Genomic DNA, 27,200 nt, shown 5'->3' on the forward strand with positions numbered 1-27,200 from the left:
CTGCACAAATTGATGCATTCTACACTCGTTTTCCAACACTACTTCTTTCATCTAAAGCAAGGCTTTAAGCTTTAAAATATGCCTGGCACTCAATTCTTTCTTTGCCCTAGCATTTTGTAGAAACAAGCCATGCTCTCAGTCTCCGTTGTTTCTGCTGACTAAAACTGCCCTCGAGTCACTCAGAAGTCAGCTTATGGGCATGCAACGTTTTCACTGATTTCATAAAGTCTCTTGAATCTGTGCATGTGTGCGTTTATATTTGTGCGTGAGGTTTTTCTCTGAAGGCATTGCTTGGCAAACCAACACTGGTGATTGGCGGCCCCTGTAACTGGAGGCGACAGGAGCAAGGAATCATGGTCCTGTTCTTAGCGGCTCGGTGTTGTGGCGGCTCGTGTTGCGAGACAGGTCCATGTGCCTGTCAAATGATGCTGGAAGCACCAGTCTGGCAAACACAGTGAGGAGGTAAGCGAGAGAGTGGCTGTATTAAGTGTGTGTGTGTGTGTGTGTGTGTGTGTGTGCGGTTTTACAGGGCTGCAGGGAGATTTATGGAGCTCTGGTGGAGCACTAGTTGTGTGTGGATGCGATTGCGTGTATGTTGCCTCCCCTAAAGGCCCTACTCTCGGCCTTTCTGATGTTATGCACTCTGACGTGTTTTGCAGGCTTTACTCCATCTAAAAGGCACAGTTTGTTCACAGACACGCTGGGAAGACAAGAAGGCAATAGAATGAGAGGCTGTAGCTAAGTGGAGTCAAATATACACTGAGCAGGTTGCACACACACACACACACACCATGTGTTTTTTCTTACTTTAATCACAATTTATCATGCCCTACATGGCTGATAACAGCAGAAATAAAAAGCATCATTCTGTCTTAAACACAGTCTCTGAAAGCTCTCGTCATCACTCGGACACTGTCTCACATCCTAAATGCCCTGCCAACTTCAATGAGAGTATCTCTTATACAGATACAGTGTGTAAAGCTGATTTAGTAGATTAATCAAATACTTAACTGACAATAAGGTTTTCTAGTTGTTGTCCAGATTTACTTCACAGTGCCTATTTGACACTATCTTCTCCATATGTAACACCAAATACTAAATATCTTTGTGTACAGTTGATCAAACAACACTTGTAGGCAAAACGTCCAAGGAACGTCCATTATAATCAACCAAAATTGAAGAGCACAGAAGCTGCGTGCACCTGAGCAGGCATCACACTGTTCATCTCTCTTTTTAAGCGACGGGTCTACTTTTGTCTCTAAATAGCCCCCCCCCCCCCCCCCCCCCACCCCCCACAACAGGTAAAAACTACATAGAACCGTGAACACAAATACAATCTGTTTAAAAGTGATTAAAGTAAACACCTCATTGTACCAGAGGCGACACGACGCAGCAGAGCAACCTTGTGGGTGTTTTTGCATTGCACAATAAAATAAATCAATCAAATCAATGAGTATCCATGATCCTCTATTTAGAACAATCTGGGTAATTCATTCAGAATAAATATATATAGCCTAACCTTCCAAACCCTGCAACACCAACTGCATTGCTCCGGCAGTAAGCCAGGCTAGCAGCACAGTGAGGCTGTCAATGAGTTAAATGCAGTATTCTAACATGCTCACAATGACACCAACACGGTGATGCTAAAGGGTGGTACAATGTTCACCATATTCGCAAGTGTGTTGGCATGCTATGATTTGCTAATTATCACAAAAGGCTGATGGGACTATCAGTAGTTTTCCAGGTATTTTTATAATAAAACTGTGATCTGATGATGGTGCTGGATGAAAAGTTAAGGGACCAGTAAAGTTTTCACAGTTCATTCTGTGGGGAACGTGGATCGCTGCATCTAATTTACTAACAATTCATCCAACTGTACTTGAGACATTTCACTAAAACAAAATATGAACCTCATTGTGGCGCTAGAGGAAAACTTAAATTATGTCATATGAATCAATCCTCTGAGAATAATGAATGTCTACAAAATGTCAATGTAATCTATAAAACAATAAGTCTAGACAAAGTGATGGAGGAACCGACGTAATATTGCTACAGCAATACGATCACCATGGCTACAAACAAGCCGTATAGAAAGTATGATGGCTATTTTCACTATTTTTTGACATTTCATAGAAAATGCAGGAGGATAATATTTACTGAAAAAATATTTAGTTGCTGCCCTAACACTGTGTCTAAAATGAAGTGATCCACAGGTCCCCTAATCTAACACTGTGATGACACACACACTCTTGGGGAAATGTACAATGCTTGTTTCCTCCTCGCTAAGTATCACTGAGATGTTACTGAGTCAGGCATCCATCCATTTTCTAAACCGCTTAGCCTGTTCAAGGTCGCAGGACTCTGGAACTTATCCCAGGATGCATTTGTTGCCAATCTATCACAGGGGCTGGCACACACAGACAGACACGTTCATACACAAATTCACACCTACAGGCAATTTAGAGCGGCCAATCCACCAAACCTGCATGTCTTTGGACTGTGGGAGAGCAGGGAGGATGAGCCAACTGTACACAGGAAGGTCCCAGCTGGTCCTCAGATTCAAACCGAAAGGTGACAGTGGAACAAGCCACTGAACCATGCGATGATGCTTCAGTGCGGCCAACAGTGGGATACTGTCTCTGTACTGGGCCGCTTCCAGGATCCATGCAGGGTACTTCACTGAGTATTTGTGGATAAGAGACTGGTTCTTCTACAGCATCATACAGAGTCCTGACAAACGGTGTCAACTGCACATCTACTGTATAAATAATAGAGGATACACTACAATATCTCAAAAATTTAACCCTACATGGAAAGAAAGAAAGAGAGAAAAAAAAAACACACTCTCCAAATCTCAGGTATGGGATCATGGTCCTTTCTGTTGCTAGGATACGGTTCATTTCTCTGCTGTGACAATCTCACTTTCATGAGGCAGACTCTTTTCTCTCTGTTCTTCCTCTCTCTGGTTTACTATATTTATCTCTCTGTCTCCCGCTCAGTATCTCGGTATACACTCACACATTCTACACACACACATCCACACACAGCTGGCCTAAAATCTACAGAGAAAGAGAGTGTGCGTGTGCGTGTGTGTGTGTGTTCATTAGCCAGCTGCAGTAACCCACAGACTAATGACCTCTCATCACTGGCTAGTGAACTAGCCAATCAGATGCTTTACACAGAGCATAGATTATTGATCTAGTGGATTTGAGTGGATGAACAGAGTGGATCGATGAGCGCAAGAATGTAGGAAACAGGGTGTGACAGGATTAAATGCAAGAAGGCAAAGAGGGAAGGAAAGATGATGAGAAGAGATAAAAAGGAATAGGAAAAAGGAGAGAGGAGGATTGTGATTGAGAAGTAGAGGAAGGATGAGAAAAGCAGAGGTGAAATGATATGAGGTAGAAAGTGATGAGGAGGCATGCAGAGAAGAAAGAAAATGAGAAAAGGAGAAGGGAGGGATAAAGGAGAGAGGATGTGAGGAGGGGAGAGACAAAGGGAGGATGCTGAAAATAACAAAAGAGAAGGAAGGGAGGGAGGAGAGCGAGAGAGAGGGAGGGAACAAAAATCAAAGGGAGCTCAGCACTGCAGGAAGGTAGCAGACTCACACACTTCAAACACACACACACGCTGGCTCTCAACAACACACAGACACACACAAAAAACTTCAATCATCTGGATGCGAGTGTGTGGTGAAGGCTCTGTCCATACAATGACCTTCTTAACCTGGCTGGAGGGAACCTATAATCACACACATACACCGACTCAAAGCTTCAAATTCTGATCAATAACCTTAGGTGTGTCACAGGTTTGAGTGCACACACACACACACACACGCACACACACTAAACTAAAAAGTGTTTCTCAAGCTGTGTACTAGGGAACAAAAAATAGGTCAAACTGATTTTTCGGGTCAGTCCAAAACAGGGCAGCAAATTAGGAAAAATGACTGGTTCTGGGGTAAATTATAGCACTGTAAAGTTCCATTTATATCTTCTTTTTTGTTTGTTTGGCTGTAAACAACAACTTCACTAGCCACTAACCTCCTATAATTAAAAAAAAAAAAAACTACATTAAGTTTATTGCTCAGAAAGAATATTTTGCCCACCAGCTCAATCAGCAGACACAAGCCACAACCATTAAATCAGTGATGCAACATTGGGTTGCAGCACTGCATCATGAAGTAGTTACTAGATTGGTTCCAAATTGAACCAAAAATGAATTTATACAAACCACAGGGTTTATAGTTCTACGAAGATAAACGAAAGCCAATATTCAATATTGTGCAGCAACTGTCAGCATCCGCAAAAGCATTTTAAAGGATGAGGCTGGAGATATTCTGTAGTTTATTCTATAGCTATAGCTAACCAGCCTTTTAGCTCCAAGACCATTGATTCCTGCTAAAGACACACATTTTCAAAAAACACTCACAAATATACACTTGAATTTTTAAAAAGGCTAACTAACTAGAACAGCTGGATGCCATAGTTTTTAGTAAGTGGTACTCAAACAGGATTAAATAGAGCATTTGTTGGGGACTAGTGTCAGCTGCAGATTAATACACTCACTTGTTAGTAGAATCATTGCATTGTTGATTTTTTATCTTTTCAGGATTTAATGAGACCAAGAAAAACACAAAATATCACCAGACAGTTTAAGTTCTACAAATTAATGTTTGTTGCAGCAGCGCTCTGATGCAGATGCTAAATGTTTGTGTTCAACAATGTGCAGACAAAACCTTTGAGGGACCCTGCTGCTCTGTAACCAAAATGATATTGCATAGTTAATGTATTTACTTAGACTGCAATTTCTGACTGCAAGTACTTCTATAGCATTTTCAGCAAAATAAAAATAGTTATGGATTATGGTGAGGTGACCTTGTTTAAGGATACACTGTGCTTTAAAAAGGCTAAACAAGTAAAGGCAGCTCTACAGGAGGCCTGTCGTACTTACCTTCACTTTAAACTACCCTTAAAGGTGCCCATGTGCAGGTTGTTTAAGTCTTTAACGAGCAGAGGGAACATTATCATCAGAGGGGCGTTGTTCACATACCCACACACACACACACACACACGCGCGCGCAGACAAACACACACACTAACCCATGAGGATAACTAGCTGGTTTCCACAACAACAGGCAGTAACCTGTCTGCTAGCTCCCTCTCTCTCTCTCTCCCTCTCCATCTCACCCATCTATTCAGTTCATTTCCCTCTCGTCTTCCTCCCCTCTCTCCCTTTAAGAGTCCATTGAGACACAAAGTGTTTTTCTGATGTCGGTTGTGTATGTGTGTCCACGTACGAGCTGCAGCAGACTAGCAGCTGTGTTCGAAATGTCCTTCTCTTCATCAGTCTTTCTATGTTTCTACTAGAAGCCACAGTAACAGCTGTAATGATGAGCGAGATAAAGGGTATGGATCAGTCCAACTATAAAAGGGTTGAAAGTTATGCTGAAAACACTTTATCTCCCATCTCCTCTGTCTTTGTTATTTAGAGAGATGAGTTTTGTTTTTGTTTTTTTTTTAAACTTCAACAAAATAATCTCTTGAACTGAGATGTATCCATCACCAGGTTCTGATGATCTATACAGTCTGTGTCAATGTGTGTGTGTGTCAATGTGTATGCGTGTGTCTGTGTGTGTGTGTCAATGTGTATGCGTGTGTCTGTGTGTGTGTGTGTGTGTGTGTGTGTGTGTGTGTGTGTGTGTGTGTATCTACCACAGGCGCCATTCAGCCTCTGACTTCATTTATCTTCACAAGCAGGTCTACCGACATTGAACAAATAAGGTTGAGCATGCATGCGCAAACATAATGTAAGACTGGTGAATTTTCACACAGAGAATTGTGCGGATGCAATGAAGCAATTAGTGTATACAAAATGGAGCCCAAGGCCAGTGCATCAGTAATGTACACACTGGCACACACTCAAAGAAAAAAAGAGAAACAAACAAAGAAATCGGGCTAAAAGAGAAGACACCAGGCCTGGCTATTGCTCCTGGCTCACTTTTAAGATCCACTGATGCCATTCAGAGTCAGTACTAAAGATTAAATTGCAGTTCTGTATGACGGCTGTATGCCGATATATTGTCAGTATACAGTACTGGTATTAGCTCGCTGATTATGCTAGCATTAACGTCATGAATTGGTTTAGGACACTGTCTCTAGCGGACTCATTTTAAATAATAATCTTGTTAAAAAAAAAGGGTTCTTAAATGTGGTCTTAGGGGATAATATTGTGCTACAAGACTGAGATTTAAGATGGCAAAACAGTAGGATGTAGAAGAAACACACAAACAGCATTGAAGATTAGCGCTACAGTTACAGCTCGTTACAGTGGTCCTTGTATCATTAGAAAATGTAAGATCAGACTATTATTTCATTTTACCATAAACGTGTTTAGCTGCTTAACTTGGCTTGGAAGTCAGAGGTTAGATTGATGCTTTACTGTTTTTACTATTTTCAGCAAGTAGGTTTCACTATTAATGTTACAAGAGTACAGACTTTCAGGATGACACTGACCAGTGTGTTTGGTGAGCGTCACACTATCTCAGATAACAAGCTTTGCAATTCAACAGGGCAGGACAGAACTGCTAATGTTAGCCTAGACTCTGACAGTGTAGCATCTGAGACAGGCACCCAATAGGAGAAATAATAAAATGATGGGAAAAGATAAAACCAAAAGAGTCTCACAAGTATTAGATCAGAATTACAGGCAAGTTGTCCATCACATAGCATCACTGTGGCCCTGCTTATGGAAACTCATATGCATGATTTTCTTAAAAATCCTCCCTTAACAAAATGAGGTTGTCCAAATGAAGATGTGAGTGGCAGACGGATCGTGAGTGGGTCAGTCTGCAGGTGCCATATTTCAAGCAATGTTCGGCAGGAGACAGGAGCCAGAACTGTACTGTTATTAGGTCGGACTATGTTTACAGTTCTTCTCCTCATGAGTATGTGTATGGCTATATATAGGCTTTATATTTTTTTGAAAATATAGCCAGAAATAAATTCATTTTTTAAAACTTTTTTACTTTCAGTCATCCACTGTATAGTCAGTGGTTTATGCCATTTGCTATTTCTGAGTTTCAGTGGATTCTTGCTTCTTTCAAATGTCTATGATCTGATCTTAATATAATTGATGCAGCTGTGCTATACTCTTATTGACTCTTTATTTCCTCTTATTGATTCTTTGTTTCACATTCAAGTTGATAGTACCAGAGCACTTAAAAATTGGTGTATAAAAATTAATCAGAACGCAGGAAATTAAGTGTCTGACACTCAAAATCGCATGGGAGAGGAGCCCCAGACACCCTGCTTCGTATCCCCTGGGCGGGGCGCTGTTGGCAAGGTGTCCTGTTTGTACCACAACTTGTAACCCCCACCCTTGTAAGTAACGCCGGGTTAGGTTACTACAGAGGCAGTTCGAGATTTAGCTGGACATGCTAACATTAGCAGCTTACAATCCGGCAGAGAAACACACTGTTGAATCTATTCTTTACACTTTCTCTCTTGTATTTTTGGTTTGGAGAGGCTAAAAAAGAAACTACCATCCAACCTCTTTATATGCCGAGTATCACTCTTACTGCAGCTCCTTGCTCACGGCTTAAACATGCTAAGAAACCCAAAATTTGACAGTTACAGTTGTCAAGCTATTAGGCAATCGCTATTCTAACAATAGCACTACTGGTCAATTGGTACTTAATGAAAGTCTCTCAGAATCTGACCAAAACGAGAGAGAAAAACCAAATGCTGATTTAGGTTTCTATTGGGGCCAAATACCTGTAGAGGTTTTAAGAGATATTCAAAATTTCCATGGTAGCAGCAGCTTCTTTGAAACCTGAGTGAAAACTGCTTGAAGATTCATAGAGCAGTGACAACACGCAGTCTATTTCAAGCCCGCTATCATTGTGTGAGTGTGTGTGTTATGTGTATGTGTGTGTGTAAGTGTATGTGTCACTCCGCCCTTGGACATGGGCTTGCGGAATGTGTTGAGAGCAAGGCAAAACACTGAGTTGCCACAGCAACTAACCAAGGCCGAGGGAAACAGATGAGGGGGGGGGTGGGTTGTTATAAGAGGATGAGGTGAGAGCGCAAAAAGGAAAAAAAAGGGGGGGGGACAGGTGGAGTTGAATATTTGTGCCTATGATACATTGTATTATACGAGAGACAAAGGGTGAGGGAGGGACATGAAGACAGAAGACAAGTACGGCTTAACTTAAAGAAAAACACACATTTTTCAGCATAAAGGCAGCTGATGGGTGAATAGGTGTCCCCCTGTGGAGCTGTACTCCTCATCCTCTACAGACGTGAGCACCTCCAAGTCCTCTGGTTACTTTGAGGGGAAGTCGGGTGTAGAGTGTAGTTTAAACACGGCTCAGTCAGCTCTCTCTCTCTGTTTCTTGTCCGCTGTCACATTGTCTCTATTCTCTCCTAAATAATCTCCTTTCCTTCCTCTTTCCCTCTCATGGTTTGGGCTTTCACATCAACTACACCGTGTCTCTCTTCTTTTACGCTTTCTTTCATTGTCCCTTGATGCCCTTCTTTCATCCTTCACCCCTTTGCTTGGTCTTGAAACATATTCAGATTCATTACCTGATATAAATAACAACTACAGAAAATGTGAAATCATTTGTGAGAAAATAAATTAAAAAGCACCTCCTTTAACACTGGCACAGCCTCTGCTGCATTTGTAGGTTTACCATATCGCAGAAATGTGTGATTTGTGGGAAAGCTGTAGTCCAGGCGGTAAGATTTTGACACTTTAATGCTGTAATCTTCCTACATCAATATGTTTCCAGAACAAGCCGGGCAGAATACCATTAGAATATATAATATGATAAATTATATAATTATTATATAACCAGCATATTTCCTCTTATCAATATGTACCAAGTAAAAATATCACCATCTCCTATGAGGAAAATAAAAAGTAATAAATTAAATTTTAAGAAAAGAACCATTCTCATATATTTGCTTACATTTTGTCTATATTAGACTGGCAGTGTGTAGCCCAGATTATCTGAGACTGAATTATTTCTACATTATGTTAAAAACAGTTGAATTAAACATTATATTAACATAGACTAAACTATATCATATAATCTAGAAAACTGTAAATATGAAATGAATTATGTGAATAACTGCTCCATTCATTCAACTATCAATCTTGGTGTAGTAATAAGGAAGCCAATGAAACAACCTGTGTAGTCCAATTGTGGTTAAATTAATTCTTTCCTTACTTTATCCTGTTCTAATCCTGTCAAGTTATTTAATCGTATGTCCTCGACACAGTCAGATCCACTGCCTCATCTCAGCGTGGGCCGCTCCCATCAGTTGCTTATGCTGCTGCCATCAGAACAGAGAGATGCAGGCATGCATGGATGAGGAGGGGACACACACACACACACACACGTGCACACACACACACACACACGCCATGCCTTTTTCTTTAAATGATTGGCAACAATAATCCGTTATGCCTCAGGCCCTTCCCTTCACCTCTGACTAGAAATGCAATACCCAAGATATATTAAAACACACAAACATGCGCACACACACACACCACGCACAAGCACACACACAGATATCATATCCTAATCAATAGGTGTATTGTTATTTCAGCTCTCTGCTCTGAGTATCAATAGCTTCATTGTGATTAAAAATATACTTTGCCTTTGGATAAGGTTAAGGCCAATGACACGTGTCTGTTAGTGTGGGTGTGTGTGTGATAGAGAGAAAAGTGCAGGAGAAGAGAGGTCAGGAGCCTCTTTCACTCTAATATTCTAGAAAAACTTGCTACCGAAGACAAACCTGTGACCTCCAGCAGGGTGTGTCAGGGGCCAAACAGAGCCATCTACAGGCAATAAAGTCAAAGCTGCGTTCGCTAAGGCATTATTAGTCATTTTCATCATCATCATCATCATCACAATTATTACGCTATTAATCCTCATCATCAATATCAACAACACATCACTGTCAACAACATCACTAACACTGTCGAGTATACAGCATATTTAGATTCAGGGGAACTTTGACCTGAACAGTTTCCTTCAGTGTAACGTCAAGAACAGCAGCATTAAATTGTTGCTGTCTTAGTTTCTTAAATCACTGAAGATGAAGAGGAGTCTTAGACACTGAAGACTCCTATTGCTAGAAATAAAATAAATAAGTGTTATATATCTTACATATAAATACATCATCTGTTGTACATGATCCAGTTATTCCCACAGGGAGGGGGGGAGTTGTCATGTGATGCTGGAAGGCTACGGCATTCAACAGCATCGCATTGAAGAGCAGACATGTGAGCTTGTACCTGATGTACTGCATATATTCAATTAGAGACGTTAAGTGCGATTGTATTTGAAAGCACAGTTCCAAACTTCTCAGCTAATCTACAGCGCTGTACAAGTGGGCCGTCCTCATAAATTCCAGGCGGGAAACACTGTAATCCATTTGGACCTTCCTCCACTCGACACACTGGTTCAAAGGTATAACTACCATGGCAACTCTGATGGGCTGAATTATGAGACTTTGGGGACCTAAAACCGAGTCATGGGTCAGGAGAGGTTAGTATAACGCAATACTGTCTCTTTTTGGTACTTACATACATAATTAACCTCCTCACATTGCTCTGTGTTGAGATGGAACTGATGCTCTTCTGTGGGATTAGACTCGTAATCCTCAATTAGAGTATCATATATAACTTGTGTGCGCTAGGATTTAGAGGACTTAGAAGCAGGACTAACATTGATTGGCACGATGGAACTTCTAGCACGGGCATGACAGGGTTAGCTGGCAGCCTTTCCCATTAGCCAGTTTGATAAATAAATAGACCCAGGGGGGTGAGGAGATGACATTCAATAACAAAGTCAAAGAGAAAATATGTCATCATCACATCATAAGGAACATATATGTTTCTTTTCTGATTCTGTTTCTCTTCAAAACACTTTGTATTTCTTCTACTATCCCAACTTAGATTCACACACACACAACGCTCCATAAGACATCTGCATTTGAGCAACATGTTGCTGTTGCTGCCATGGATTGTAGTTTCTGCCTGAAAAATTATGGCGAGAGCACTTGTTATGGATGATACAGAAACAAGGAAACACAGCCGAGCTGAGATTTCACCTCTGCTCATCCACCTCCAGCTGACAGCATAATATGTGCTGTGCTGCTCAAACAGACGCAGCTGCACACTGCTGAATATTCATGTTTGACCAGACAAAATTGTATACATTGCAAACTGTGTGGGGAAGGTGTGCATTCACTCTTAACTGGAATCTGTAATAGTGCTTGGCTTATGCGCTGCCTGGAGGCCTTTGGCATGTTGACCACATGCTATACTGCTGCTCCTGAGGGTGTTTTGATTTTGAAATCAAATCCAGTAGCAAGTTACTGGAACCACCTGACAGAAAATGAGTGCTACTTGTGGTAAGCAAGAATATTTCAACTTCTGGTGCATAAATAGCAGTCTGTACTCTTCTTTATCAGTGTGGGTGGAAAATGCTAATGCTGTGAGGATCTCTCACCGTCCTCTCCAAAACAAATTACTGTTGTGAAGCTAGCTGTATGAGGCTGTGACATTACCACCTTCTCCTTACAGTACGCTGCATGCTTAACACACACACACAGTCACTGTGCACAGGGTTTTGACCCTGACAGATTCACTTTGCTTTTAGTGAGCCAATCAAAATAATGTCATACTCTGTCAATCCCTGACATGTTTTTTCCCCAAAAGGTTGGAACAACTATCTGTAGCTGGTGCAGTTCACTGTCTTGCTCAGAGATACTTTATCAGGTTCGATAAAAGAGCTGGACTCCCAGTGCTATAGCTGAAAGACAGTAACTCTACATAAGGCACACAGTGCCCTCTCAAAGAACTCCTGTTCAGCAGTTCTTCATCCAGTGACTACTTGCTGCATTTAGGACTGAAAGCTCATTAGCTCAGTGGTTCATGTTGATTGACATCTTCTTTTAGCCGTATTCTGTTCACAGCTTGGGACTTGAGAAAATAAACAATCTTGAGACATTTCCATCTGTGATGGTCTTGTGTTCGTGCTACAGTTCAGTGTAAGTGTAAGTCATCATAAACTATATATTTGGGGATATGTGCGTGTGTGCGTGTGAGATGGGAGTGCTGACCTTCCGCTCTTTGTCTCCGTACTCCAGGCCCAGTGTATCCATGGCACGCACGATGGCAGCCAGAGATTGGATGGTGTTGCTGTAAACGACAGGCTTGTACTGCTTTACGTCGTCGCCAGAGAAACCGTCCTCATGGATGATCCTAAACACACACAAACGGACACGCATTAGTCAATGGGCCAAGTAGGTTTGGCATTGGCCCTTTACATACTTCTTACATAGACGTACACAATCAGTACACACTAAAAAAAAATGGTTGGATCGATTGACAGCCATATTTAAAGATGTATATGTACGCTACGAAAAACGTACAGTTAAAGTTCATGTGGACATCAGAGGTTTCCACTGCAGTGGATGTGCTCCTGGCAAATATGATAGGGGAGGAAAAGAATGGGGGTGAGGGGTTATAGAGAAACACAGGACGTTGAAGGAGGGTTACAGCAAAAGCACAAAAGACAGAGGGAGAGGCGGGGGGCAGTAGGCTAAGCTGACATTTAGGCACACAGTCCTAGCAGCAGCCCATCCTGCTGTTTTAAATGTCATGATGTCTTTCACTGCAGCTAACACGAGGACAGAAAGACAGACTCAGAGACAGTTAGACAGTTAGCCAGGCAGGAGGCCTGACAGGAGGAGAGACTGTAAGGATGGACGAATCAGACAGAGTCTAACAGAGAGGGACAGACAGCCAAGGACAACAGACAGCACACCAGAAAACAGGTGCCTGATACGCACAGACAGATACAGGTTGGGGCAACACTGTGAGGCAATTCAGAGAGACAACATCCCCACATACAGATGAATCACAGTGAACAGGACCTCGCCAACAAAAGGACTGAGGATCAAAACTTCCTGAAACACATCTTCAAACAACTTCACCCATCTTTGACAGCTTACAGTACATTTGTCCAGTCCTGTCCTCCTGTATAAAAGCCATTTATTGTGGCTCTAGCCTCCTGACAAACCATGCAGATTACACATGGGTGCACCACCCACTAATCTCTATGATGAGGGGATGTACTGTTTTAACCGGCTGCCTGCCTCATGTAGGCTACACAGCCAGCCTAGTTTACAGCTTGAAAAAAAGCATACTGTCTGACTTAATGCTATCGTGGTCACAGCTCTTCAGTTTGGACCATAAAAAGAACCATATTTGACACCCTGCCTTACTTACCATAAATTCAAAATCCTTAAAAAATAACATTTGATGCGGGTAAAGGATCTCAGAGGAAGCAAATGGATCATCCTAAGACCAACAACTTGCAACTATAATAAAGTATTTTGCAGTAATAAGTTATATTAAATTATACATAATGTCTAATGTAACAAACCTTTTGACCTTGTGTTTTTAAAAAAACAACAAAGCAAATTGCTGTGAACATTTTCTTATTCCATATGTGCCCACTCAGATTTGTGTGCGCACATATGGAATAAGATACAGCCTCACAACTCTCCACACATGCAAAAAATATAGCTTTGTTCGCTTGAATAAAACACCCCAGTAGAAATCGGACTAATCTGACCTGTAGCTGACCCATGTGAGCAGTACTGCTGAACAAAGGAGCAACTGCTTGGAAAATCTACACTTGCTCTTCTTTAAAAAGTAGTTTTCTTTTTACAAATTGGATTAGAAGCATGGAGACATACCACTACAGCAGCATCTCTCAAGAAATACTTGTAGGATACTGTTGTAGTGGTAATGCAGTGTGATGCAGCGTAGATGAATAAAGGAATAGTTCGACATTTATTTTATTCCATGCAATTTTCTTCCATGTCAAAGCCCTGCATTACCCACAATGCAACTTGACCAACGCAATGTGGTTGTGATATGCTAATAGCAGCTAATGTAGCCTCAAGCCTCTAGAGTTAAGCAGAGATGAAGAGTGGGCTATAGATGTCTGGGTAAGCTCACTTCTTTCTTACTCCACAGCCCCAAATTCACTTTCACTTTCAAACTAGCTGTCAGACCCAACCAAAGCTGACTCAAGGTACATCACTTGAGGCAATTTATCAGCCTTCATTCAGCTTGCAAGAGGCTTTATACAACTTTCCACATATGTTGTAGTAATGCTAAAGACCTGTAGTTGGTCTGTAAGACTTGTATTGGCTTCTCCGCCAGTAGGCCACCATACAGCGTTACACAAAATCATCACTGACTGTGTGTGACATATGCTTTAAAAAACAACTGAAATAATCTTGAAAGAAAACTCACCATGTAAACAAAAAATGGAGACCAAAATGTCTTTGCCAAAGTCTTAGGTGGGTGTGAAGAAATGCTGTAAAGTAAGAATGCTTTAAAAAATAAGGGTGTGACCACCCTTTGCCCTCAAAAAAGCATAAATTCTTCTAGGTAGACCTGCACAAAGTCAGAGACTTTGTAGGATCAAACTCAGGCAAATAATTAACGAATTATACCGAACAGGTGCTAATGATTATCAATTTTATATGTAGGCTGAAACACAGTCATTAACTGAATCAGAAACAGCTGAGTAGGAGGCTTAAAACTGGGTGCGGAACAGCCAAACTCTGCTACCAAGGTGAGGTTGTGGAGGACAGTTTCACACCATGGCAAGACTGCGCACAGCAACAAGACACAAGGTACTTATACTGCATCAGCAAGGTCTCTCCCAGGCAAAGATTTCAAAGCAGACTGGGGTTTCAAGATGGGCTGTTCAAGCTCTTTTGAAGGAGCAAAAACAAACGGGCAATGCTGAGGACCGTAGATGCAGGTTGGCCAAGAAAGCTTAGTGCAGCAGATGAAAGACACATTATGCCGACTTCCCTTAGAAATCGGAAGACATACAGCAGTACCATCAGTTCAGAACCAGCAGAAACCAGTGGGACCCAGGTACACCCACCTACTCTCCAGAGAAGTCTGGCCTGAAGTGGTCTTCATGGAAGAATTGCAGCCAAAAAGCCAAACCTCTGATGTGGAAACATGTCCAAGCAACTCAACCATGCACAAAAACGTTGGGAACTGGGGTGCAGGAAAATGGCAGCAGGTGCTCTGGACTGAATTTGAAATATGTGGCTGTAGCAGTTTGTTCGCTGAAGGGCTGGAGAGCAGTAAAATAATGAGTGTCTGCAGGCAACAGTGAAGCTGGTGGAGGTTCCCTGCAAGTTTAAGGCTGCACTTATCCATCATGCATTACCATCAGGGAGGCTTCTGATTGGCCCCAAATGTATTCTGCAGCAGGACAACGACCCCAAACACGGTCAATGTCATTAGGAACTATCTTCAGCATAAAGAGGAACAAGGAGTCCTGGAGGTGATGGTGTGGCCCCCACAGCGCCCCGATCTCAACATCATCCAGTCTGTCTGTCTTTACATGAAGAGACAGAAGGATCTGAGGCAGCCGACATCCACAGAAGATCTGTGGTTAGTTCTCTAACCCTAACCCTATGTTTGGAAGAACCTACCTGCTGAGTGCACCTGGAAGAACTGATGCTGTGTAGAAGGCAAGAAGTGGTCACACCAAATACTGATTTGATTTAGATTTTTCTTCTGTTCGCTCACTTTACATTTTGTAAATTGATAAAAATTTAATTTTACATTTTTAAAGCATTGTTGCAGCATTTCTTCACACCTGCCTAAAATCTTTGCACAGTACTGTGTATATACAGTATATCACTGGATCTGTGTGTGTGTATATATATATGAAAAGTGACGTTCATGTAGTCAGTGAAAAATTCTCAGATAGTTCAGTGAGATTTCATCTGACATTTTCTGACACACACACACACACACACACACACACACACACACACACACACACACACACACACACACACACACACACACACACACACACACACACACACACACACAGAGTACTGTCTCAAAAAACACCTCAGCAGTGTGTGTCTGGACATTTGACAAACACGTGGCACTATACATCTGTATGCAGGCAGACGTGTGTGTGTGAGCATGTTTATGTTGTGCGAGTGTGTGTGTTTGTGGTCTTGGGGACAGTGCGGTCCCGGAGAGTGTAATGTTTCAGATCAATCAGGCCGCCTGCCAGTCCCATATAAATACACCAGGCTTCTGTTTACATCGGTGACTTTCACACAGAGGGCCAAAGCACAGATCTATACACAGGCACTTGGATGAATAAATGGTTCATTCTTATCAGATAACATGTCTGACAAAATTACATACCGTGCAGAGCTGAAGCACAGGCGTTCACGGATATATATTCTGCATCACAGCAGAAAACAGAGATCCATTTATTTTTTCGTAGCTTCATGTGTGCGAGGCTGATTTTCAGTCTTTACTCTCCTCTCTCGCCGTCTTAATGACTTGCCAACCAGACACTTTTTGTGAAATTCTTATTTCCATCTTTCTTTGCACCAGAGAGGTGAAACGAGGACAAACTCTTAATTGGATGCTGCAGTCTCTGCGGAAACGGTGTGTTTAGCGCGAGATGCCAAGAGAGAGGGTGAAGGGTGTTTCACAGCTACATGAAGCACCGAATCAATAAGAAACTAAAAAGTAGAACCGGGGGCTCCAGAAACCAGAGAACCCGGTACATCGGGAGTCTATCATTCTAATGTGATATCCAAGACATATGATATACAACAACCCGCTCTCAGGTGGCATCATAATCACACCTGTGTGCAATACCGTGGAAAAAAGATTTAGATTTGTGTTGTAGCAAGTGTTATGAGAGGTGTATCAAGGACTTGTGCCTGTGTGTGTGGTGTGTGCGTTAGGCTGGCTGGCCTGCTGACGTGAGCTTTCATGCATGAGGACCTTTTCTCATTACCCTCTCTTCAAGCCCTTCTGTCAGCAAGGAGAGAGCACGATGTGTGTGTGTGTGTGTGTGTGTCTCAATGTGTATGTGAGCAATTTCCCGTAGCTTTGGCACAATTTGCACAGTGACCTGAAACATAGTTTAGTTTCACACCGAGCCTCACAGATGGGCACAGAGACAGACATATGGGCAATTTAGCCACGATATTGTTCCATGATATCATTATGTGGCTGCCATTTTGAAAGCCAAGTAGCAGGTGTTAAGTGTAATGACAGATGTGAGTAAGCAAGCAATAAGCGTGTAAATGTTTGGTACTTTGAAAACTTGTAATTGATAAATTTTAAATAACAAATGAAGTTCTTTGTGTGTGTGTGTGTGTGTGTGTATCTACAAACAAGAATTGGCAAAGTTGCAATGTTTTCATTTTGGAATGTTTTTTCAGCAAGTTTATTTTTCAGTAAATATAATCAGGCATTTTAAAAATATGAAATAAAATGACACTTGACAATATGATACGTTGCCTTGCCGGTATCATGATTCACTGAGTTTGTTAACCTTACATAACGTTAGGAAAATGACTTCAGTTAGTAGTGACCATCGGTGAATATACCACGAATGTTTCTTCAAACTGCAAAATCTATCTCAACCTAACGTCGGCTAGTTAAATCCACCTTTTTTGTCTTTCTCCAGTAACGTCATCTTATCCTCTGCCCTGTCAGTTGCTCTGCTTCAGGAGAAATCGCTGCACTCACGCTGTTGTTAACTTGGTTATCATGACTTCGCAAGTGACTGACATCCAGCCACTGGTCCGGTGGCTCATCATAATGGAGAGAGAGCAGACAACCGTTTGGTTGAGTTCAGAAGACCGGCAGCTTCGCAGAGGTGTGTAATTGCAACTTCATGGCATTTCAGAAAAATACGAAGCAGCGACAGCAATAATTACGGAGCGGCAGGCTGCTACTGCAAAGTGTGACCTATGTAACAGAAGCCCTGTGTGACAGTTTCTCCATTTACTTTGTGCACTGCATTGTGGGAGAATACTGTCCATTGACAGCACAACCACCAACTGGCCGTATTTAGCGTGCACACTGTCTGGTTTGAGTGTCACTTGTGTAAAGACACTTGTGTGGACCACACAATGCTTCACATTTCATGGGTTAAGTAACTGAAAAAGATAGTGAAGCACTGATCACAGTGGAAGATCTTTTTTTTTTTTTTTAAATGTCAGGCAATCAAAGTCAAGATTGTTCAGCAATGCGACTGCTTCTAAGAGATGCACTGTGGAGGGAAATTATGTGCATCTCAGCAGATGTTAGCATCAGCCTGCGAGCTAAATCAGACACGCCAATTGGCCGGCTTACAGGCAATTAAGTAACGACACCCACTCTTCAGTACCATCACCCCGTGGGCTGTGAATCAAACCCACCTTAAAAACCTCCCCCAGGATCATGTGTGTGACGTCACATGTGTGAGCCTCTGTATTTCTAGAGTTTAGGACAAAAGCATACTGTCAGCTCTTTGATATGTGGTTTTCAAAAACCAAACGGCATTTTTGAATAAACATATTCATTGAAAAAAAAGTGAAGTAGACTGTCCTCACTTCCCCTAAAATGTGGAAGTGATGCCTTTTGTGTGAAGGTGACTCCTGTCATCAGACTGACAGACAGACAGATGCTTAAAGCAGCGACATTACGTGTTATCTAATCTAAAGGCAGCCACTCTACATAGTAAGTTAATTATAATGCACAGCAGTACAGAAGGTCAGTACCTCTGACTACGATAACACAAACTGCTAGACAGAAACAACCGCCAACAATACTAAAAGAAGACCTTGTAGTCCATGTAAGACACACACACAGTATCAAACACACCATGCCTGCCTCTCTCTATTCTGTCTCCCATTATCCCCCACACTCATATTTTTATCCTCACACCTACTCGTGCACACACACAAACACAAAGCCTACGAACCTCACTGTGCAATTAGGTCTTTATCTCTGTTCTGCATTGTTGCTAGCTACCACTGTTTGTCCTGACACACAAACACACGAGAACCTGTTCGATTGGTTCTTTATCGCTGTGCTGTGCATCCACTCACTTTGTGGTCTTTGTCGACAGAGCTCTTAGTCGCGACAAAGTGCACGCTGACCAACTCCTGTCAACACGGCTGGACACAGTCACTCACACACACACACACACTCTCTGCGTTGTGTGTTTGTCTGTAAGTGGTTAGGGAAGCGTTAGAGCAAGGGCAAAGAGTGAAGGAGGAAGAGGGGATAAAAATGTGATGGGTGAGAATGGGTATGAAGGAGAGCACGAAAGAAGAGGGAGATAATCAGAAAAAAGAAGCTATAAATAACCAAAGATGTCCACTGCCCCCACCCTAGCGCGCGCACACACACACACACACACACACACACACACACACACACACACACACACACACACACACACACACAGAGGCATCAGCTGCTCTGTCATTTGGCTCCACTCACTTGCCATCTCACCTTAAGGTCAAGCAGTAGCAACCTAAGCACACATACTCTCTCTCTCACATACACATGCACCTCTGTGCCCTGGCCTTTTTTCCCCCAAAACACTTTTTTTTTTTTTCTTCCTTACTAGTGGCTTCAGGGATGATTAATGTATGCACAAAATGATACAGAATTGAATATAATTGACTGAGTTGATGAATCTGCCAAACACATGACAACAACAATGATCCTGTGTGAACCACTTAAAGGTCTAACAACAATCTAAAGAGGAGAAAATAGATTTAGCCCCACATTTGTGACTACAGAAACATTGGATTGCTAATTTAAATAAAGAGAAGAAAAACCTTATGTGTTTGACCCTTGAGCCCCTTCTCATATCTCACTGACATCGCAGCTGCTAACAGCCAGTGTATCTTGGAGAGCTGCAACATTTCCACTGTGACTGAAGATGAGGAGTTTCTACCTTCGAAAGGTTTTTCAGTCTAACAATGTGTCCCGGCTCCAGGTTTGGTCATGTGCTGATGGAGAGCTCTTGCGCCAAGGGACACAGTCTGCTTCACACTGGTTCAGCAGGGACGTTAGGAGCTGCACACACACGCGTATAAATCCAGGCCGACAGGAGAGCAGAATAATTACAGTTCAGGATTACATCTGGGAAGACCTCATTAAATCTGTCTGCCATTATCTCTCTGTTTCACTGTCGCATGTTATCTCTATCTGCCTCTCTCCTCTGCCAAGTCCTCTTTCATCCTATATTCCTGTGCCTTTTCTCTCCCACCTAACATCATACTTGTTCCCCGACTGTCTCTCCCACTCACTGCCATCTTCTCTTCCTCCCCCCACTCCCTAATTATTTCTTCTTTTTTACCCCTCACCTCCTGCTTCCGCTCCCTTTCCATTTGCAATTAACTATTAATTAAAAAACAGTGTTCACACACCCTTTCCCCCTCCCCAGTGACTGATTTCTACAGGGAAACACAAGTGCACGTGCACACACACACACACACAGCACATGCAAGCAGGTGCTCACCTTGCAAAGCTCAGTGTGACAGTTGCAGAGAGTGCAGTGTCATAGCTGTTGCCTAATTAACAGTTAGGTAACAACAGCTGCACAAAAAGTCACGCCCAAAATCTTGCACTAAAGCCTTGTAATTCAGTCATTACTTGTGGGGTTTGTCTATAACTATTTCTATGTTGAATATAGTGAAAATCTTTCTCACTGGCTGGAAAACCAGACAGTTTCACTCAATCACTCAAATGTAGATGCTCCCATCAGAAATCACTGTTTGGTAATCGCAAGTGAATAAAATGTAAACTTCTGCTCAGCATTTTTTCTTGGCTGGTCACCATGATAAAGAGATTCAAGGCCATTTTGTGACTGTGCTATTGGCTCAGTGGCTCATCCAATCACACCACTGTGCTTTCACTGTCAGGTGTTTACATTTCGGGTTGGATCTTGACATCTTCAACTGGTCATTTGGAAAAGATAACAGTTCAATACAGAAAGAAAGCTTTAGGGGAAACCACTCAGATTCCAGAAATGTCAAAATAATACCATTATCTTCTCAGATAAAGAAAAGCCTCTAGCTAGCAAGTGTTAGTACACTCAGGTAGTTTCTTTGGTCTGTTTGGTCTGTCACATATTTTGCGGTCTCTGTTGCCAGTACGCTTTAAATGAATGAACATATAAACATGTAAAATGCAGAAAAACTAACAGCCATTAAAGAGAAGTACACTGTAGGGATTTCTTGTTAGCATTACTGAAAAGTAGGCAAGAATAAAGTGAAAACACAGTGACTCTTGTTCTGCATTTACAGTTGTGAGCAGAATTATGGGAAGTAGTTGTTCCAGTAGCAGCTGATAATATTAATATTATAACCCGTATAAGTCAACATGTGCTCTGTTCTAGGCAATCTGAGTCATGGGTAAATTGATGGAGCCTCCAGACAGGCTGTTGGAAGGAATGAGACAGAGGGAAGGGGGGGTCACAGGTTTTATCAGGTCGTCCCAGATACTGTACAGGGTCAAAATGCAATTATTCAGCTTTCATGTCTTCCCCCGGTGTCACTGTGATTTACTTACTTTATGGGATTCAAACCAAGAAAAGCGCAGTCATCTAGTGGAAACAAATGAGTGGGGCCTTCCTGAATTCCACAACAGATGTCAGATCAGAGACAGATGTTTGTGGTCTGGCTGAGGCTCAGCAAAATGCCGTTTGTCTTCATAGTAAGTAAAGTAAGGCTTCTTATTTGATATTTGGAAAAACATTTGAAAGTGGAGGAAAAAAAATTTAATATTCATTATGTAAGCAACTGTTCAAATTCAATTCATTTGAATTAATTACATGTTTGACCTAATTCATTCTAACCTTTGATTGGCCATGCTGGCACCGTAGTTCTAAGGATGGTGGTTTCGGGCAGTCGGTCCTCCACTCAGACTGAAAAATCTCTACAGCTATTGGATGGATAACCATGAAATGAGGTTCAGATATCCGTGGTGCCGGGAAATGAATCCTAATGACTTCTGATTCTTCCTCTTGCGCCACCACCAGGTCAGAGTTTTCACTTATCCTGAGACTCAATATCCACTGCATGGACCTCATGGCACGAAATGTGGTTCAGACTTTCATGGTTCCTTGACAGGGAGTTCTACTGACTTTGGTGATCCCATAACTTTTCAATATTCCATTCAATATGATCAATGAAGCCACATTTTGTCGGAGACAATAAAGATAAAGATTACTTCTAGATCTTCCCATCTATTCCTGTATTGATAGAATAACAAACTCGAATCAAGAATCATACCAGTGCTTTTTCTGGATTTCAGAGTGACCAGAATAATAAAAACACATGTACGATGTAATAAGAAGCAATGCAATAGCTCTACTTACTTAAAGTGTTTGGTTTCTGTTCAGCTGTAACTTTAGCTGCTTATGTGTTGGCTCAGTCCTGGGCTGTGCTTTGTGGTGGTGTTGTATCTGACAGCATTATGCTAAACTACTATACTATGCCTGAAATAAGCTTGAACCTGTGCGACAAGGTGTCAGAAACAATTAAATGTTTGTTTCATGAGAATCACAAACGTAGTATTTACTGTTCTCAAATCTACCGTTTATATTTCCTGCACATTAATGACACAAACACAAAAATTAAAACATGCATTCAAAGGATACACTCTCCCAGCTACAAACCCAGCCACAGTCACCATCAGCTGACTTTATATCAGCTGAGTGCGGCCACTGTAACAAGACTCCTTTGTTTTGCAGTGCACTGAACTGACATGAAATCTGCCAAATGGATCTAACACAAGAAAACACACTCACACAGCCACATCAACATTAGCGCACAAATAAAAGCACCAAAAAACACACTCATTTGTGTATATGTGTACAAGCGCGTGCACACACACACAAACACAATTTCCACCCACAAAAGACCTTTGTTTTTCATAAGAAGTCCTGATTAGCGCCCCGACCACACACACAGTTATATTGACCTGGTCTCATACGACTATGCAGACAGAGCGAAAGAGAAAGCAGACATGCTTAGAGTGGAAACACACTATAATATAACCACAGAGAATGAGAGGGACAGATCAAAGAAAGACTGCTTTATATTAAAAGTGACTGCTGTGTTACCACCAATAGCTAAACTGCTAACGTGTTCTGACAGGACACATGCTGGATGATTATTGGCAGGTAGACCGACACATGGCTCTCCACGCAGGAGGAATTTGGGAAAACTGTAGATTTGCAGAGGGTCTCCAGAGCCTTAATCATTTTCAGAGAGGGGAGGGCGAGGACGGGGGAGGGGTCGGGGGGGGCTATCGATTTCGATGTGGTGAGGATCAGCTGATCTGGTACCAGTCACCAAATGGTTCCTGTTCTCCTGAACAAGATGCCTGGTGCAGCAAGCTTTTTAGCACAGATAAGACTGGCCATTCTGTGTGCTTGGCCTGTCCCTAATGCATGTGGATAAGTAGCTAACTGACGAACTAGTTGTCTGGAAAGATGGGACTCACATCGGATTTCTTCCACATCAGTGCTGAAACTGATTATTAAAGCTGATGGTCGTGCTCTCCTTAGTTGAAGCATCTGGTAGTGACAGTCTGATGATATCAGCCTAAAGACAAGTCAGGAATCTTAGTCAGCCAGGTGACAAGACATCTAGAGGTACTAAGTCAATGGCAACCTGATGTGCCTGTTGGAAATGATGGTGCCTATTCAGTAGCTTCAGGTCGGTAAAGTTCATCACTATAAAACATGTAGTGATGTTGAATTTCAAGGCAACAAAAGCAGGTGGTATAAACCTGCAGTCCCAATCATCAACTCATTGGTGTGGTTCTGGTTAATGTTAGTACCTATATGGCTATTTCTACTCAACACAGTCTACAGTGCGTTATTAAAATACCTCATCATATCAACACGAGTCCATTTATAACACAGGGTTAAAATGGCCATAGAGTGTTGAGTTGTGTGTGAGTGCACAGAGGAGGGCAAAGGCTGAACAACCCTGTGTGGAAATGTGCTTCATGTGAAAAGAAGGGATGAGAAGGGCAAAATGTTGAGATGTTGAGATGAAAAGGAGAAGAAAAGGAAGCTTCTTCATTTGGGATAGTGCGTACATGTGTGTATGCTTTGATAAAGTTTTGTTTGTTTGTTTGTTTGTCGTCTCGCTGCCTATTGACAAAATGCAAATAGGATTCAAACGCTGAATACACACAATGTTATCAAAGACGGCTCCGACGTGCCAGCGAGCACATGTGCACACGCAAACACAGCTATCATGAGATGTTGCCTTGCTGTTATTTCACAGCTCACTGAGGCAGCCAATCAAATCATTCCGGTGATGAGCACGCCCACGGCTATATTTAACCAATGAAGGGTGACTATCTGGTTGACGGACTGTTTTAGATGACCAGTTACAGACTGTGTCTTCATGCAAGACTTGAGTTGGTGCCAGCCAACTTTGGCCCCCCTCACTTGCCCCCCCCTTCTCTCTCTTTTTTTTGCCATCTATTTTCTCTCCTTGTTTCCAGCCGTCCCTGGAAAAGGAGGCTAATAATTATCGAGGAGAGCAGAGTCCAGAGGAGGAGCACCCTTTGGACTCTGTCCTCTACACCGCTGTCCTCATCTCCCTTTATCACCTCCTCTGGCTTACTTAATAAGTGAGAATATGTTCTTTCACTTGCCAGTCTCTCTCCTCTTGCTCAAAATGGCTTTGCTTCCTTCCTCTTACCTCCCCAACCTCATTCACACTCATCCTCCCTGTCCCCTCTTCTCTCCTCCTCTGTTTCTTTTCACACTCCGACACTCAATTGAATTTTCCTCCCTGGTTACTTCTGCAGGGTGTCCCGGTAATTCTCCTCCCTTTTTCTTCCTCTCCTCCCAGAGTAGTCTCGCCCCTCTCTTCATCACCGCTCTCTTCATCCTTACTTCCACCTCTTTATCAAGTTCAGTCCTTTCTATGCCCACTTGCGGACTGTGACTCTCTTTCTGTCTGTCTTTCTATGCAATGGGCATTTATTTTCCTTCATTAAAACTCCCTCTCTATGTCCCTCCATCTACAACCCCCCTCTCCCCCTCTGCCTTTCAGCACAAAACACCTCCATCTTTTTTCCTCCATCTTCCTCCCCTTCCCCCTTTTATTCTCCTCTTCTGAGGCTTAAACCTAATTATCTCCTGTTCTAGAGAAATCTCACACACACACACACACACACACACACACACACACACGGTGGGAACAGCCTGTGGGAAGCAGTGCAGCCGTGAGGGACGGACAGCGTTTGTTCTCCCTTCGGCCGGTCGCCTCCGATCATGTCAGTGTGGCACAAACACACACATACATTGTAAAAGAGAAAGCCAGAGAAGAAGAAAAGGAGAAAGAAAGCGAGAGAAAGGCTCTGAATACTCCCTCTCTGAATTCTGACTGTGTGGGTCGAATGCGTCTTTGCTCAAATCCTAATGGCAGAGCAACAGGAGACATTTTATGAGTGTTACCAAACTCTGATCAAAATAGTTTAAATCAAATATATAAAAATATAGTTCGGTGGAAAGATGCAGGCCTCCTCAGGTCATGAAATCCTTTCTAAACCCAGTGGATAATAGTCAAACAAATGAATTGTGATCAGGGCGAAAGGTTTTCATCTGACAGCACTGTTCAGCATCCGTTCGCTACAACTCTGAAACAATCATTTCTAGTAAATGTGTCATGGAAAATACTCAAGACAACTGATAAAGACAGCCGAATCACAACATTAAGCCAGCTTTCAGTGACCAAAACAATGCAACAAACGATTGGCTTTTGATTTTAGACGGAGGTAGACTAAATGTTAGAAACATTTTCAGTCAAATGCAGTACCGTTCAGCAGCACCACAAAACACAAGCTTCCAAAATGTCTGTACAAACAAATATACACAAAGGTGATTCTGCCCTATTATAAGGACTGCTGTGTGCAAAGGGGGAATGTTTAAAAAGCAGTACTGTCCATATATGATGAGTCCTGACACTCGGGACAATCTGAGTGTCTATAAACAAGGATGACGAGATCATGATAGATCACAGGCTCTCCCCCCGTTTGGTTATAAATAAGAAGTCTGTTATCGAACTACAAATCAGCATTGATGTGTGAGCTTTACAGAACATATCCATTGCTGCTATTCAGCACCTGTAAACGGCATTTATCCTATCAAGTCTTATGTCCACAGTTTATATCGTTTTACAAGGGCTGTAGACTGTTAATGATTGAAAGAGAAATTACCTGGCAATTTAATCAGGTATGAAGGGGTGTCATGGTGCGTCTCCTCTGATTATCGGGTGGCCTGGGGAAGTCAGGTAGACTCACTGCGTTCACTCTCTGCAGCTAGAGGGCCGAATAATTATGTAGCTTCTCAACATGTTCATCGCAAACACGACTGATTAAAACTAGAACTATTAATTGATTTTAAGGGGTACTCCAGTGGTTTGGTGTGTCACTTCCCTAAAGTTGGGGGACTCAAAAGACACTTCGCAAAATTAACTGTTTAATTAACCAATTACTAGAGACTTTTAGTATGGATAATGCTGGAACCTACATTTCCCATAATACAATTTGATAGCTTCTTTCACCAGACATTCCCTGTTTGGCACAGCCTACCTCAGAAACTAGCTAGTTGGGGCTTTCTTAAGGTAAGCTTGATGCTATTTTAAAGCACGTGTACATGTCTTGTGCTGCTTGTTAACCAGTCACTCATTTCTTCCCTGGCACATCTCTGGAGTTTGCCCTAGCAGAACTACTCCTTAAAGCAGAGCCTTTAAGGGCAGAGAGCAAACAACTCACACATAATTATAAAAGTACAAAGGGACGGAGCCCGCACTCACACCCACCACTGGATAGAACCTCTAATCTTTTTTAGAGGCCACTGCCAGGCACAGCCAGTGAAAAAGTGGCTGTGCCTGGCAGTGGCTTCCTTGGTTCTGCTCAATTATAAAAGAAAAAAAAATTACTACATTAAATTATTTTTCTCACACACACAGAGTGAGCATTGCTGGAGAGGTCAGTTTGCCAGCTGGGCAGCGAGAGAACCTTTGCACACGTCTAAACACACACACACAGGCCCCATAAACAGATGGTGTCACGCACAAACGCACACACAGCTCTACACACAAGATATGTTGTTCACACATGACCAAGTCCCCTGGGTTGTTGTCCCAAATATTTTATATAATATTACGCTCACTGATGGTGATCGTATACATATGTAGGCACAAGTACACACAATTCAGTCATACATTTTTCCAGCAAATCCTTTTTCTATTGGATTGCCTTTTTTCTGC

At 42.2% G+C, this 27,200-nt stretch overlaps 1 protein-coding gene across 2 annotated transcripts in view; it reads right to left on the bottom strand.

Moving 5' to 3' along the window:
- Positions 1-27,200, bottom strand: part of gnao1a (guanine nucleotide binding protein (G protein), alpha activating activity polypeptide O, a) — a 90,943-nt gene that overhangs the window by 58,709 nt on the left and 5,034 nt on the right. For both annotated transcript variants that reach the window (XM_070831114.1, XM_070831113.1), the window contains exon 3: positions 12,141-12,282. In XM_070831114.1, coding sequence (XP_070687215.1) covers positions 12,141-12,282 — 142 coding nt within the window. The remainder of the gene's footprint in view (positions 1-12,140; positions 12,283-27,200) is intronic.

This window comes from Pempheris klunzingeri, chromosome 5 (assembly GCF_042242105.1).
Source record: "Pempheris klunzingeri isolate RE-2024b chromosome 5, fPemKlu1.hap1, whole genome shotgun sequence".
NCBI classification, from domain to species: Eukaryota; Metazoa; Chordata; class Actinopteri; order Acropomatiformes; family Pempheridae; genus Pempheris; species Pempheris klunzingeri.